This window comes from Rhinichthys klamathensis, unplaced genomic scaffold, assembly GCF_029890125.1.
Source record: "Rhinichthys klamathensis goyatoka isolate OS25496 unplaced genomic scaffold, OSU_Roscu_1.1 h1tg000296l_1, whole genome shotgun sequence".
NCBI lineage: Eukaryota > Metazoa > Chordata > Actinopteri > Cypriniformes > Leuciscidae > Rhinichthys > Rhinichthys klamathensis.
Genome location: NW_026606815.1, coordinates 2,586,751 through 2,603,933, shown reverse-complemented (window position 1 = coordinate 2,603,933; position 17,183 = coordinate 2,586,751). Strand labels below are relative to the sequence as shown.

The 17,183-nt window shown below is 38.2% G+C and overlaps 1 protein-coding gene across 1 annotated transcript in view; it reads right to left on the bottom strand.

The window, feature by feature from the left end:
* Nucleotides 1-16,083, bottom strand: part of tmem8b (transmembrane protein 8B) — a 171,442-nt gene extending 155,359 nt beyond the window's left edge. The window contains exon 1 of the mRNA XM_056270084.1: nt 15,894-16,083. Within this exon, the coding sequence (XP_056126059.1) occupies nt 15,894-15,978 (85 nt within the window). The 5' untranslated portion in view covers nt 15,979-16,083. The remainder of the gene's footprint in view (nt 1-15,893) is intronic.
* Between the last annotated feature and the right edge of the window lie 1,100 nt (nt 16,084-17,183).

Genomic DNA, 17,183 nt, shown 5'->3' with positions numbered 1-17,183 from the left:
TGGCAGAGGGATTCATTAAGACACACCTTTGCAAAGGGGAGGCAGAGAGCACATGTCGATAAGTACTCTCAAAGCTGGTGTAAAACCAAGGATAAATTTGATTTGCCATTTATGACCGGCGTTAACCCAGTGCTCTGTAAATAAACTTTATGGCACAATTGGTTTTAATACTCCAGCTGTGCATCTTAAAACGTGGACTGCAATCATCAGAAAGTGGGAGAAAGAAGGCTTTTTACCTGCGTTTGACTTTTCAGACTGGCCAATGACTGAAAAGTGATTTTGGATGAGTGGTAAGTGTACAAGCCAATCTCAATTTCCTCCAACATCTCTTATTTAAAATGGCAGAAAAGTGTCCCAATGTGATCTCATTGGCAATCATATGCATTCATCTGTAAAGTACCACTAGCACATACATACACTTTCATTCAAAAGTTTGGGGCTAGTAAGACTTTTTTGCTATGTTTTATGTCTCTTATGCTCACCAAGCTACATATATGATCAAAGAGACAATACAGTAATGGTGTGAACTATTATTATTATTTAAATTATTAGTAATATGTGTTTTAAACACTATTCCTCAGCAGTATAAAACCAAAACCTTTTGTTGTGTTCTCATCCTTTTTCAAATGACTGCTGACCCATGCAGTTCGATGCAGATCAGAGGTTAATTATACAGTTATAACATCACATCTGAAATGTAAGAGAGGTATAACAAAGTATTACTACTGTGAAATGTCCTGCACAAGTCGTGCTTGCGAAGGAGGTTCGGGTTGATCACCATGTTCTTATTGACTGTCATTATCGGACTCGGGCTCGAACTGATACGGCTAAATTGACGGCATAGTTAGCATAGTTACAGTGCCTCAGGAAGCCTCCGGAGATACTCTTTCAAGCGGTAGACCAATCAGCGCTTTTTGGAAGGCGGTTTTTAAAGAAACCGAAAGTTTTAAAAAAACAGAACTGTCAGACATACAGGTGCTGCAACAATGTAAATTATAGGAAAAAAAGTTTTTGAACATTAAATGATGTAAACATATTCTAGTAGACCCCATAAACAAAAATATGATCTTGGAAATGAGCATAATAGGGGCCCTTTAAAACAACTGTTTTCTGTTTTATATAAATGTAATTTATACCTGTGATGGCAAAGCTGAATTTTCAGTCTTTAGTATCTTCAATATCTTACTGACCCCACACTTTTGAACTTTTTTAGTGTGCATAGACAGGTTTGTATAAACACTGAAACATGCATTATTAATGTATCGACAGCTTATAAAACATAAGCATTTTAAGTACAAACAACTTTAGAGACATACGGATGTTTTAATTTTAGGCTAATTAACGGAATTAATAGGTTAATAGTTGTATTCAATGACATTAATTATATGTTCAATGCCATAATCGTTTACCAAATTTTCATCCTGTTCTGAGATATTTCTGGAGCCATTTTACAAAAATATATATAAAATAGCTAAACGTGACTATGCAAATTAAATTTTAATATAAATAATATATAATATAATAATAGATAATCCATCATTATTTTTACATTTCTAAAGCTGTGCATGTATAAATACGTTTTAGATTCTGTGAAAATTTCGATATTGAATGTTTTGTACAAATAATAAGATCTGTCTGGTTTTTGGCACCTTTTCCCTCTATTCTGGTGTAGAACTATGCAGATGAAATTGCCAGTAACCAGCGAAAAAGATGAGCAATCTCATCTTGAAATAAAATTACAAGGTGGCAGAGTAAAATATAAGATGTGAGATGATCAAGGACAAGGGTTTTCCACAGAAATGAGAAGCAGATGATGGGGGTAAAAAGTAATCCAATTAAGCAGCTCCCAGGAGGGAGGTCAGCACAGGACTTTATTAGGGTTCAGAGCAGGTCATTAAGCATTTATAACATTTCGGAAATGCAATTATATGACTACGAGGGACGTTTCTTTTGGTTATTATCCAGTAGCATTCAACTGAATGACTCGAGAAGCCCATCAGTCTCTGTGGCTCAGATCTGTCAGAGGTGTTATGATGGCCTTTCTAATGCGTTCTCAAGCTGCTGGGGTAGAAAGACACTCAAAGAATTGCTGCAGAGCCCAATGATATGCTGTCTGCAGATTAGTTGCCCAGAGCTCACATTGATCTCCAGCAGCATGAGGAAGGTCTCTGTCCATGTTGTGGGGCTTATTGCGGTTACAGAGTTTATGTAGCCCAATATATAATTAGATTAATAAAAAGGTGTGTACAGTTTTCATCTGAGTTTAAGTAATGATTTGAAACACATTTCAGCTTGAAAAACATGCAAATGTCGGGGGGAATGGCTGACTCAAACAACTGTAATCTATTAAAGAACAAATATATTACATGAAAAGGCCACCATGGCGTGAAAATGGCAAGGCAATAAGGCATCAATCCAAAATAGCACACTGGCACTCAGCAGACCACTTCCTCTCAGCTGAGGTATGCTAATTGCCTTCTAAACAAGCATTGTAGCATTGTTTCGGGTGCTAGCTTACAGGTAAAAAAATATATATAAATATATATCTATATATTATGTTCCCTCTTCATCCATTAAACCTTTAAAAAGACCAGGCCTGCCAGGCCCATTTACTGCTGCCAAAAATGAAGCCTTGTCTCTGGCGTTTGGCATATTGCACCTGACAGGACCCAGGGCAAAGACCGAGAGCCAATTTCAGCTTCTTGGCAGGGCTGCATTGAGAGTTCGGTGTGGCCTTGCTGAAAGGTGAAAGACTGTAATAAAGAAGATGTGAGCTTTTAATATTAATGTTAGCAATGGTGAAAATGGAGACGTAGGATCTGGTATGAACAATTGAGAGGGCACTCAGAGAGGACTAGAGTTTGGAGAACTGCTTGCCCGCTGGGTCGTGTGGCTCTGAGTGTGTGTGCTGAGTGCAGGTCATTTTGACTGATTGAAGATTGTGGGACTAGCAAAGTACGCAAAAATGCCCGAGCACTTCAATCATTCAATATTTAAATGCTATTTAAAAAAAAATGTGTTTGAAATTGAACGTGTAAAATAATATTTCAGGTTCAGTACCAGTTTAGCTCACTTGACAGCATTTATGGCATGATCCTTTAGAAGTCATTCTAAATCATTCTAATATTAATATTTGGTGTTCAAGACGGCATAATGTTGACTACAACAAATATAACATTTTTTAAAAAGGTAAAAATTGAGGTTTCTCCATTTATGAGGCACTTAAAATTAAAGTGAATGGTGAAATTGCAAAGCACTTACATTAAATCTCCTGTTAAAACTTGTGTATTTTCTGAGCTGTAAAGCTTTTAAATAATTTTTATAGTTGTTTTAGGGTTTATGGCGTCACATTGTCAAAACAAAGTTTAGAAGAAGGTTAGTAAGTGATTTGTTTCACAGTAAAATCACGTTAACACACATTGACATCTTGTGGCAATACTTTCGAAGCAGTATTTTAATGCTTATGAATCAATCAACAAGTCACAAGTGCTCTCGAGTCTCGACTGAGCTGAGCTGATTTCTTTAACACAATAAAAGGGAAAACTATCAAAAATGAATCTACCAATCTACCAAAAATTCAAAACCAATAAACTGTGCACTGCAGAGATGAAGTGATTTTGAGTCACTCTCTGATGCAGCCAATGCCTTTATGCTCAGAGTCTGAAAAAAAATCTTCCCCTATTGATTTCCTCTTTTGCCTTCCTTTGACACAGGCAGACCTCCTAAGGGGAGTTTCCTCATGCCCAGATGCCCCCAGTAGCTTACTTTAGGTCATGAATCATTCAAAGCATCTTCTGCTGAATAAAGACCCACGGCAGCAGCGCAAACAGACAGCACAGGTTCAGAAGTGTGGTTGGCTCTGCTTTTAGGCACACAGAAGAGGATATACAAATGTAAAAAAAAAAAGACTTTTGATCTTGTACTGAAACTGTTTTTAAAAGGAATACCTGTACAGTATACTGTACCTCCTATCAAAAAGAGCTTTACAAAAACCAAAAATGCTTTTAGCAAAAGGGAATTCATGACTTGAAGAGAACCAGCCTAAGGGGGTTTGCTAGTCTTAGCTGGTCTCTCAACTTGGCTAAGTTGGTGTTAAGCTGGTCAATAGATGGTTGCCCGGCCTGGCAAAGCTGGTTTAACCAGCTGGTCTTCCATACTGAGCAGATTAAAAGTGCCTGAACCACCTCTAAAACCATTAAAACAGACAATTCTAACCAGTTTAGCCAGGCTGAGAGACCAGCTAACCACTTTAGGCTTTTTTCAGCATGAAAAAATAACTATATTTTTTAATATACGCAAAGGCTTCCCAAAATGAGATATATGCAAATATCTCATCTGTAATCATTATGGCTGGTACTATATTACAGCAATAAAACGCATTTATATTGCGGTCTGCGTGTACCAATCTCATTTTACTGAGCTACAAATCTTAATTTAATTGAACTGAAAAAAATTATCACGGTTTCCACAAAAATATTAAGCAACCTTTTTCAACATTGAGAATAATGTGAACTGCGTCTTGAACACTAAATATTAATATTAGAATGATTTAGAATGACTTCTAAAGGATCATGTGACACTGAAGATTGGAGTAATGATGCTGAAAATTCAGCTTTGCCAACACAGGAATGGTATAGTTACATGGACATTAAATGTTGGCAATTAATTGGAACTGATAATCATGAATAAAATATCAATATTATTACAATAAAAATATTAAATTAGTATTAAAAAAGGGTAAATAAAAACCAGCAAAGCCAGATCTGTAATCTGTACAGATCTGTAAGAAGACAGATCTGTAATCATGACAATGGCAGCAATAAAATGTATATTTATATTGCATGTCTCCCCATATTAACTCGAAGCCAATTCATTGTTGGGCCATTTCAGCCACTATGACTTGCCCTTTTAAAAGGGAGCAGCAAAAAATCCCTGTGACACTTGGGTATTGCATAAGCAATCAAAAAAGAAAAAGCCGAAAATACCACACTCAGAGATGTCACTGCCCAGACTAGGTCTGTTGGAAATAAGCTCAACACCCTTGGCAGACACAAAAAAGACGCTCGCTCGCCCACACACACACAGAGACGGACAGACAGGCTGCAGCAGCTCTGTGTGTGTAGGAATCCTCTCTCTGCCTCTCTGAGCTTGATGTAAATGGGCCTCTGGTGCGTTGATAATAATTAATGATAATAAGAGGAATGATGGATGACGTTGTTACTGCGCTAGCAAAAGTTCTCGGCTTTTCCTTTCTCTCTGTAACTCGTTCCCCTCCTCTCAGCATCCAGACTATCCGTCCGCAATTTTATCTGTCAGGCCTCAGTTGCTCCTCAGCACACCAGCCGCTCTGGATGGCCACAGGCAAAGCAGCTGTCAGCCTCACGCTCTCGCTTTCGTCTCTCTCCATTTCTCTCTCCTGTCCTTGTCACTTTCTCAGCATTCATATTTACGCTCCCTCTTGCTTCCTCTCTCGCTATTTCGAGAGAAGATATAAAGTATGGTCCATAGATATCCTAATGGAAAAAGTGACAGGGCCTGATTTTGACCTTGGCTCATTGGAAAAATGCACCTCTACCTACATTTTTGCAAAACTCCAAAAACAGAATTCACTGCAGTTTCCAATGAAAATAACACTAGTGTCAGTAAAACACCAACAACTTTAATTTGTTTTCACGTCAATTATAATTACAGGGGCTTGATTAATAAATGATTGATTAATAAAGACTTACTTTCACGTGGCTGCTTGAACGATACTATGTAATAACCCCCACTTTTCTCAGAAGAAAAAATCATACAGGTTTGATGGTGAGTAAATTTCTCAGAATTTTCTTTCTTTTTGGGGGGGGGGGGGGGTAACTATCCCTTTAATGTTCGCAAACACTCTGTCACCATGTCCATCTCTCTTATGCAGACCAAAAGCAGGTGGTTCTTCCCCACCAAGAGTAGCACAATATCCCAGAGGAAACTTTAGTTAGGCTGGTGCTGGATTACATGTGGATTAGTGTTCCTAATGGCCCTGATCTCTCCTAATTCCCATCAATCCTTCTCATCTGAAACATGAAGAACGGAAAGAGGAATCACAAAAACCCAGCTTACGCAAATCGTAAATTTCGGTACGCACTGAATTTTCTGTATAACAGAAAGGCAAAGCCGCTCGGGTCAATGACATATTTTTGTGTGCAAGTGAATTCTTTCCTTTTAAAATAATTTGATCGAAAAGTTATTAAAGACATCGTTAAAATAGTCAGAGTGACTACAGTGGCTCAATCTCAAGTTTATCAAGCGACGAGAATACTTTTTGTGCGCAAAAACAAACAAAAATAACGACTTTATTTCAACTATTCATTTCCTTCTCTTTGGGCCTCTAGTCAGTTAACGTAGTGTGATTCCGTAGAGCTACGTCACACGTAGGCTCACTATTGGCCGACGCTGGTCATGTGCGTGATGCGTGTGACGTACAACAACAGAAGCTTACGCTATTACACTAGTGAACTGACTCGAGGCCCACAGAGAAGGAAATGCAGGGTTCTCAAGTCTCACGCATTGGCCGTGAGACACACGCAATTCAACCAGTTCACACGCTCACACGCCACACCGTGTATTTCTCACGCTGAAAAGGCAATGCCAACCAAGTTGTCCTGCAAGCTTTATATATAACGTTGTATACGAGGCGCATGCACACAAAGATAAGTTTCCTGCCGCCAGCGCGCCCGCATCTCGGCCAGATTGCGTTCGTTACTAGGCAACTTATAGACGCGCGAAGTCCGCGAACACACACGGAAGTTCGGCCACCGCGACATCATGCGAACACACGTCGTGATGGAGAATGTAAGTTGGAAGAAAGCTCGCCTAACATTTTTAGACTAGAAGTTCTAGAACATTTAATATATAGCCCATCGTATACATTATTGATGCAGTCAAAAACTCTACAACTGCTTTGCAACCAGGCCAAAAGCTTTGGCTCAGTTTAGCTAAGGAAATGTTATTGGGTATGGGAAGGAATGAAGATGTATTTCTTCAGTTTATTTTAAATTCTATATTGTACTGTATTAATAGTATTTCTGAGTGCTCTTGGTAATATTGTATATCCTGTCAAAACATACATTAGCCTAATCATTGCCATTGCATTTGTATTTTTCAAAGATGTCAGGGAAAAATGCAAAAATATTTGTTTTTCCAAACATTTTGGAGCAATTTGTTATATATTTGTAGCCTAATTTTGAAATATAACATTAAAGAGTAGGCCTATATTTGATGTGATGAATTGCTCTGTCATTGAACAGATTTACCAATTGTTATAATTTAAATTTTTGCTGGTTAATTATGAACAATGGGTAAAATTGGGGGCGGGGCTAGGCGGGGGCGGGGCTCCATTTAGGCCCCTCCCCTAACCGCATATGATCTCACTCCAAGCTTTTGATAAAACTTAAGAACCCTGGAAATGAATAGTTGAAATAAAGTCGTTATTTTTGTTAAAGTTGCTGTACATTTAATGTTTTAAACATTTTGATGAATGCATTTTTGATATTTTAACTGACTTAAGCTGATATTTTTTTGTATCAATAGAAAACATGACTTTGTTGTTCTTCAATCTCAATCAATACAGTGCATTCTAACCAATCTATTGCACTGTAACCAAATGTGATGTCAAGGGATCTTGTTTTGGATCAATTTACTACTTTTACTTCAATAAAGACTGTTGACTAAAACACTTGTATTTGTATTTTATTTTTATATGTAATTCAACTAGATTGTGAATAGTTATTGTATTAAATGCATTTACTGGTATACTTGTAAAGAGTCAAAATTCCTGACCACTAGAATGCAATAATTATAAATTGATATGAATAAAATACACAATCAAAAAATAATAATGTGTAAGATGCTGTACACTATAAGGGTTACTTTGCAAAAATTTCACAATAAATAGGAATATAGGAGGAAAATACAGTATAATATACAGGGGTTGGACAATGAAACTGAAACACTGACCATTAGTATTGGATGTTTCACGCCTATATATGAGTGGCCTGGTGGCTAATCTTCACTGATTTTACATTCCATCAGTAAGAGTGTGAAGGTTGAATTAGCAGAGCAATCGCACAGCTATGCATAAAATATTGCAATCCACACAACATACTGGGAGACATCAGAGTTCAAAAGAGGACATATTGTTTGTGCGCGAGACGCTGGCTCATCTGTGACCAGGACAGCAAGTCTTTGTGGTGTATTGAGAGCTATGCTATTCATGGTAATGTCGGCATACACCACATACTGTAGGACGAACCACATCCAACAGGAGTAACTGTCGACGCAAGACGAAGCTGTCTGAAAGGGATGTCCAGGTACTAACCCGGATTGTATTCAAAACACATAAAAGCATAGCTACCAAACTCACTGTAGAATTAAATGCGCACCTCGACTCTCCTCTTTCCACCAACACTGTTCGTCGGGAGCTCCACAGAGTCAATAATCATGATCTGGCAGCTATATCCAAACCTTGGGTCGCTTGTGCCAATGCCAAATGTCGGTTTCAATAGTGCCGCCAACAGTCCAAATCATGGGCTGTGGACAATGTGAAACATCTATTGTTCTCTGATGAGTCCACCTTCACCATCTTTCCCACATCTGCGGGAGATACGGTGTGGAGAACCCCAAAGAGGCTTAAAGGGTTATGTTCACCCCAAAAATGAAAATTATGTCATTAATGACTCACCCTCATGTAGTTCCAAGCCCGTAAGACCTCCGTTCATCTTCAGAACACAGTTTAAGATATTTTAGATTTAGTCTGAGAGTTTTCTGTCCCTCCACTGAAAATGCATACACAGTATACTGTCCTTGTCCAGAAAGGAAATAAAGACATCATCAAAGTAGTCCATGTGACATCAGTGGGTTAGTTAGAATGTTTTGAAGCATCGAAAATACATTTTGGTCCAAAAATAACAAAAACTACGACTTTATTCAGCATTGTATTCTCTTCCGGTTCTGTTGTCAATCTGCGTTCAGTGATGCTGATGATGTAAGACGCTGCTGACGTGTATCTGGAGCGCCCGAGCTTCGTTTACAGTCTGAGGGAGACGCACGCTGTAAACAAATCAATCTTCGCAAACATGTCTAAGGATTTCGACACAGAGGAAGACTTGCATTTTTTTGCCCAGCCATATTTATTTGAACCCGAATACACGGACGCACCAGATAACACGTCAGCAGCGTCTACGTCATCAGCATCACTGAAAGCAGATTGACAACAAAACCGGAAGAGAATACAATGCTGAATAAAGTCGTAGTTTTTGTTATTTTTGCACCAAAATGTATTTTCGATGCTTCAAAAAATTCTAACTAACCCTCTGATGTCACATGGACTACTTTGATGATGTCTTTATTTCCTTTCTGGACAAGGACAGAATACCGTGTTTACATTTTCAATGGAGGGACAGAAAGCTCTCGGACTAAATCTAAAATATCTTACTGTGTTCTGAAGATGAACGGAGGTCTTACGGGCTTGGAACGACATGAGGGTGAGTCATTAATGACATCATTTTCACTTTTGGGTGAACTAACCCTTTAACACCCGATTTGTTGCTGCCCAGAGTGAAGCACAGGGTGGATCAATGATGGTTTGGCCTGCAATATCATGGCCCTACTGTGCTTGATGAGCGTGTCACTGCTAAGTACTACCAAACCTTTTTTGAAGCTTTATTTGTCATTGATCCGCTCGTTAACGATTTTCAACTTTTTTTTCCTCTAAGCCATTGAACTCAATACATTCTGTAATCAGGAACTTGAACTTGACTCTTGAACTTGAGTCTTTCGGAATTGAAACAAGAACTATCCTCTTCAGACGGTTCAGCTAATTAATGTTTTCTTGAGGATGAGAGAAATGTGTCGCGGTAACCTTTCACAGCAAGCTGCGTGAATTGTAGGATAGTGTCATGGGGAGCAAGAGTGTGACTGAAAAAAGAAGGCATAAGAGATCCTGATGAGGGAAAGAGAGCTCTTTTCCCCTGGTAGCAGTTGGTGACTCAGTAAGAGAACGGATGTGCAGAGCCGAGTGCAATTAGCAAAGTGGCCCTAATGCCAAAATCACACAGAGAGAAGCAGAGGATGACAGACCAGCCCTCTGGAGTAGAACACAAGCCCCGGTATAGTGTACATCGCACCGTACATCTCCTCATTCCAACAACAGCGAGAAGAGTATTGCTGGTGTAAATTGAATAAAGCCGCTGGATCAGAAGGTGGCACTCATAACAAATGCAATCTGATAATGCCATCCTCCTCTCTACTCAATGTTTTTTGTTGGTGTTGTGATCAAAAGCGTTTAGAATCACTTCAGCTGTCACTCGCGCAAGTGCCGTCAGTGTCAGTTAATGGACGGCTTTATATTACATTTTGGTTTTGACTGTTTTTTTGTGATCCTTAAAGTGATTCATGGTAAAGATAGCTTGGCAGTAATAAATGACAAACAGGGCGTCTGATGCAGATATAATAAAGTCAAAGTCATAAAACTGTCATCTTCACGAATAAGCTAAAACCAAGAACATATTTGGCTTCATCAGTTAGCCTACCTTCTGTATTTTCTGACAGTCATAGCAGTGAGCGTGTTCTTGCTCTCTCTGCATAATATATATATATATATATATATATATATATGTGTGTGTGTATATGTATGTATATGTATATATGTTTGTTTTATTGTTGTTGTTTTGAGATAAACATCAGGACTGCATTGTACACATTACTTGTACAACATTATTTCACCCACTTGGTGAAGGGTTTTTTTAACATTATTAACATAACATCTGAACATTATTTTCACAGTCAGACTGATCTTTAGGGGACGTAAGCTATTTCATAGGTTTCTAAAACAAACTGGGAAAAGAAAAAACGTGTTCTGAATTATCCCACGATGATGATTCATTCATAATGACTCATCCTTGCTAAGTAGTATTGGAAAGTGAATTTTTGAAGTCTTTTAGTGACCCTGGAAAATGTCTTGGTTTTAGCACCAGGTTTTGTTCCGCACCTTATTGGCACGCATCTGGCACTTAGTGTGACTAAGGTTATAAGCAACAACAACAACAAAAAAAGAAAGAGCAGAAAGTTAAAAGAATCTACAGTATGACTTAGTCACATGCAAACAGTAAATTTTTTGCTGGTTCTGCTGGTGAATATTAAATACAACAAATATTGTTGCTTATTTTTGCTTATATCATATGATTATATGTTTTGTGATGGGTGAATTAATGAAAATTTGGCAATTAGCAAATATGCACAGAAAAAAAAACATCTAAAATTAAAAGGCCTAATGTATTTCAAGTAGTAACTTGTTTTGTTAAAGACCAAAATATAAATTATTTAACCTGACTAGACTACATCAGTTCACTCATACACCAATGCAATTCATTTTTAAGGGTGAGATCAGGTAGAAACAGCTCCATATCCCTATAACAGGCCTCTCTACTGGTAGAGCCAACCCGATCTCACAGCAATTCGTACGCATTTTACAAGGTGGCTAATTCGTACAAATTTATACGACCTCACTCGTATAAATTTTGCTCGATTTTTGCTAAATCGTACATATTTTACGAGTTGCCCAATTCGTATGAATTCGTACGAATTACCTACCCCTGACCCCACCCCTAAACCTACCCATCACTGGGATTTAGACAAATCGTACGAATTCGTCACCTCGTACTCACTCGTACGAATTTGTACTAATTGGTAGTGGTAGAGCACATTTTGAGTCATGAAATCTTGAACTTGATTAAATAATCTCTGCTATTTGTATGCTGTGTTAAGCACAAAATGTATTAGTTATTACTCCAGTTTTCAAGAATACACAAATAAATTCAGGATTTAAGAAAGAGTGAAATCACTCATTTTTTGTGACCATATTCATAGATCTTTCTAAGGCATTTTTATGTAATATAATTTCAGAGAGCTTGTTTTGTTCTTTTGTCTGGTTGTGCCAATTGACAACTGCATATTTTCCTTTAATTTCATTGATTTTTGTGCCCTTACATTCAGAAGTTAGGTAGATGATTACTGTTACTGTCTTCTAGCTATTTTTCTGGCAAAGCAAGAAGAATTTGAGAAGCATTCGTTATATAAAATGCAACAGACCTTAGGACATTATGAATTATTTTTCTCAATAAAGGAAGAAGCCACAAGGATGCCCCAAACATAAGATCTTGAGGAACAGTTCTAGGAAGCTAGAAGGTTTTCATCTGTAAAAAGTTTATCCAGGGCTCCATATATTATTTATAAATGCTTTCTTTCCTCATCTTTAATTCTTTATCACTGACTGTAAGATTTTCCCACAGTTTGGATGCAACATGACTCAACCATCTGAAGAACTTTTTGACAGTGCACAACAATTTAGACATCACAAAAGTAGACTTCCATTAGTTACCGGAGACTTTGAGATTAGCAGCTCGGTGCGGTGCATATTGAATTATGCGATGGCGTCGCATCAATCAGAGAGCAGTGACGTGCATTCAGCGGACTGAGCAAAGTAATGAAGCCCTAAATCTCCCTGCGGGTTTGTTGTGGCGCCGTTCATCTTGCAGCGTTTTAATTGATTTCAGACTTGCACGCAAGTAAAGGTGATATGCGTTGTGGAACGGGGACAGCTGATGAAACCCAGGTTTACGCTGCACAGGAGTGTAACTAAAGCAAGGATGTGGAGACTTTGTGGGATATTATTTCACATTCATAAAAAATGATTGTCTATATAAAGTAAGGCCTCGCACAAAGGCACAGAAGAGATGTTGTGTATTTGAGAAGTGTATAGTATAGTAGAGTAGAGTATAGTAGAGTAGTGTAGAATAGCAAAAGGTTTCCTTTAGAACATTTCTAAGGGGTTGCAAAATAGCGCTTTGGATTTCTGAGAGAAATTTGGTCTGTGGTTACTTGAAGAGACATAAAATACCTCTAGTGAATTTAAATTTTTTATTTTTTATTTGTATTGCCATATTATTATCAATGGCTATTTTTATGGCAAACCAAAGTATTTTTTTAAAGCAACAAACAATAGTCAAACAGGCTTCTTGCAACATTGCAATAACTATTTAAGAACTTTGCTAAAAATGTGCTAAACATTCTAAATATTTTGAATTATGATATTGTTGTGTGCTTCAAAAATGTAAGTTACTAGCAAATTGCTACATAAGGAGCACAACGATTGTCCAATTTGTCAAGTACATAAATTCACATCCTTGTGTCAGTTTTAGTCTTTTTTGTTTAGAAACATACTCTTTTCTACTCTATATTACTCAGAAATCTTAAATTATAAACCAATCTAAAAACCGATAAGAAATCCAAAGTCCAAATTATCCAGTTTGGCCAACAAACTGACATCACAATTAGGCTATTGGTTTCACAACAGGAAAAAAATTGTCACTGGTCACTCCACATCTAAACTGCTGATACAGATGAGCGGCAGATGAACGGCTGTCATCCTCATATGTTTAACTGAGTTCAGTTCAATAATAACACGTCACCTACTTAAACAGTAAATGTGAGTGTTAAGTAATGTACTGGCACTCAGTGCAAAGCTTCCCTTCGCGGGTCAAGTCTCAGCAAATGGGATCTCACAAGCATGCCTTGTTTTGACATAAAATTCACTATCACATGCGAAATACTAAAAGATTTGTCACACAAACAAACACGATAGATAGATAGATTAGATAGATAGATAGATAGATAGATAGATAGATAGATAGATAGATAGATAGATAGATAGATAGATAGATAGATAGATAGATAGATAGATAGATAGATAGATAGATAGATAGATAGATAGATAGATAGATAGATAGATAGATAGATAGATAGATAGATAGATAGATAGATAGATAGAATGCTTTTGTCCCAGCAAATCCCATCTTGACTGCAACAGATAAAAATAGGACAGAGGGTAAGATCGAACTAAGTCAAAACATTAAGAGGTGTGAGCGATTCCAAACCGAACAACTAAGACAGAGGCACAATCGGTAAGCTGAAAGTCTCTTCTCTCACTCACTGAGTCACAGCCCTGCTTTTTGTCAACGTCTGTCACATTGAACTGTTTTCTTTGGTCTGCTCTGAATTGTTCTCCCATGAGACTGGATGGCTCATTGGTCCTGCTCCTTTGTGCTAGCCTCAGAGCATCACTCCGTTCCTGCGGCTTGTCAATACTGTGATCAATGCGAGTGCGCGGCCAAGTCCTGTGACTGGCGGATCTCCTTGCAATGTGTTTGGTGCCCTGTTAATCAAGTGATGTTTATGAATTGCTCATGCATTATGAATCTCGTCAGCAGTAAGTAAAGTAGACACACACAAAAAAAAAAAGAAAAAATGTATTCAGTGGAAATGGAAAACATTTTCCCCAATAGACGACCCTCCTCGTTCCATATGCAGTGCAGTTTTGTACAAAATAAAGAGTGCAAAGTCAAGATTCAAGAATTTCTGAATAAGGTCAAAAAGTTAAAAGAATCGCCACTTCAAAATAATAATGCTCACGGTAAATATATATAAAATCTAAAACTTAACGTTAATTGCTACCTTAAATTTGTAAGTAAAAATCAAAGTGGGGTTACGCTTTATTTTAAGGTGTCATTGTTACAGTGTAATTATATTTAAGTACTGAGTAATATCAACTTACTATACTTACTATAAGGTTAGGGTAGGATTAGGATTTGGTTATTTCTACATGTAACATTAAACAAAGACACTGTAAAATAAAGTGTTAAAATATGTATTCGTCTTTTTAATTATAAATGAAAAATGACAGAAATACAGAATCTGTGGATTAAAACAAAAAAAGTGTTATAATAATAGGCTAATAATACTGAAAACATTTTACAGAGCATATATAAATACAAGTTATTTTCACCAATATCCTTTTTTTTTCAAACAAACAACTGCACGCTCAGCTTGTCAGGTTTCCAAAATGAACCAGCAAATATCTAATAATATTATACTATTTTAAGTTTGTGATGTGTGCTACTGTGCGTAATCAAACAATTGTTATCCATGTATAATGGAACGGAGTAAAAATAGAGTAGGCTACAGAAGACTAACGAGACCACGGTGCCTGTTATTATTCCTTAAGCACAGCAAGTCCGTGAAGTCCGTCTCGGAGCTCAAGTACAGCTGACAGTAAAACAGCACAGCATCCATCAGATGCGCTTTCAGGCACGGCACCGCAGGTATTGTCTTGCTCTGGCAGCCAGATTTACTTCCTTATCGATGCGATCTACAAATGCATCTCGAGATAAACAAGAAACAACTCGGCGCTCTTCTAGCGCTATCAAGCGTTAGATGACTAGAGGTAAGTCTCGAGACTTGCACGCTGACATTAAAAAGCAATAATTGTATAATTGGCCTACATATTTCCAGAAGGCAAATGATGCTGATACTATGGGAATCGCGCTAAACTAAAACTGCCTATTGGCTACGTGAGAATAAATAGTTAATAATAATAATAAATAGTTAAAACAATATAAACCAGCATACACTAGGGATTTAAGGCAATAAAGTGCGGTTCGATACGGAACATAATACATACTTTGCTCTCAGTTTAGCCCGAGATTATACTACGATATAAGTCTTGCTAGACATAAAGAAGCATCCACTTCTCGCACGAAGCTCCTCAAGAATGTAGCACACACTGTAGTCTGTGCTTTATCCTCGGGGATGTGCCTAGGACAACATTAAAGCATAAAATAAATAAGACACCAGCGCAAAGAAGAAACGCATTCCACCTGCTGTGTGGCCAAAGTGCACTAGCATTGAATGTGATATAGGCTACGGCCAAGCCATTCAGTGCTGAATAGTTCAGCACCAGCACAAAGGACAGCTCCACTGCATCAAGATAGAGATCTCACTTCAACCCTCACTGAGCGACTCACCTCCGAGAGAGCAGAGCAAGGTGTAAACAAGCAACAGGATCTCCAGGCGGCCCATCCCCGACCTAAACCCGTCCAGCCACCACATCGTGATAAACTGACTGTTTACGCCCCGACGGCACGGACGCGATTTTTATATCGCTACGCTTGTCCACATTTTCAGCTCTTGCAACGGACCAGCTGTTCGCGCATGACGTAATAGTGAAGAGGCTATTCCGAGAAAGCCCCGCCCCATCTCTGCAGTGATTGGAGGTTCGCCACACATCCATTCAATTGATTGGCGGATGAGAACGTCGGTCAAAGGGACTGGCGTCTCGCTCTGTCCTCGTAGGAGACATGAGCAGTTTGTCCGACAAATGAGCAGCATTTCAAGTTTACTTCCTCAAGAAACAAGTTACAGCGATGGTGCTCCGTGCATTTAATTTCCAAGAAACCTTTTTATGGTTGTAATTTAATTAATGTAATTTACAACATCTAGGCTACTTGATGAAATCATTTCGGCTAGCCTATGAGAAAATGCGTTGGTTAAACGTAATTATTTTGCTTTTTTTTTTTTTTTTTACTTGAATTGTCACCATAGCGTTATTTATTTTTACTACTTCGAAGCTAAACAGAAAGGAACATTATTTTTGCAGTAATGAAATACGGTTAAATTTGAGATGTTCATTAGATTTCGTTGAACCTGTCACCCTGTCGAAGACGTAGGGCAATACTGCCATCTATTGGCCGCTGACTGAAACAAATATCTCTCGGTGCAGTTGGAGAAGCACAAGAAACGACAAAAAATCCAACGTACGCTATAATGTTTGGGCTGTTTCCAGCACCATGCTCCTCCAAAAACCAGCTTGAACAGCTGGAAGCTGCTAGAGTGACCAGCTGGTTCTTCTCTGTACCCGCTTGGCCAGCCTGGATCAGTGCCAGCTTAAAAAGAAACATGTTACGAAACACAAATGGGCCTCAGCTGCCTGAATCAGGGTGAATTTACTTTGAATAGTGTTTAAAAAGCCATTGTAAACATCGTAAACGCGGTTTTATCAGTGATTGACAGTTTGCATCGAAACTGTCCATCACTGATTTAACTGCGTTTACAAGGTTGCCTAAATAACATGCCACCAAACTTACATTTCGTCAGGGAAACGCTTTGTTTAACTAATACTGACAACAAAGTTAGCAGCAACAGCTAAAAAACTGAGGCGGTCGATGTAATCATGGGTGGAAGTAGCCTAGCCTAGGCTAAGCCAAAATGAACCAAAAGTTTAACTTACTTACCAGGCTGAATTCTTTGTTAAGACC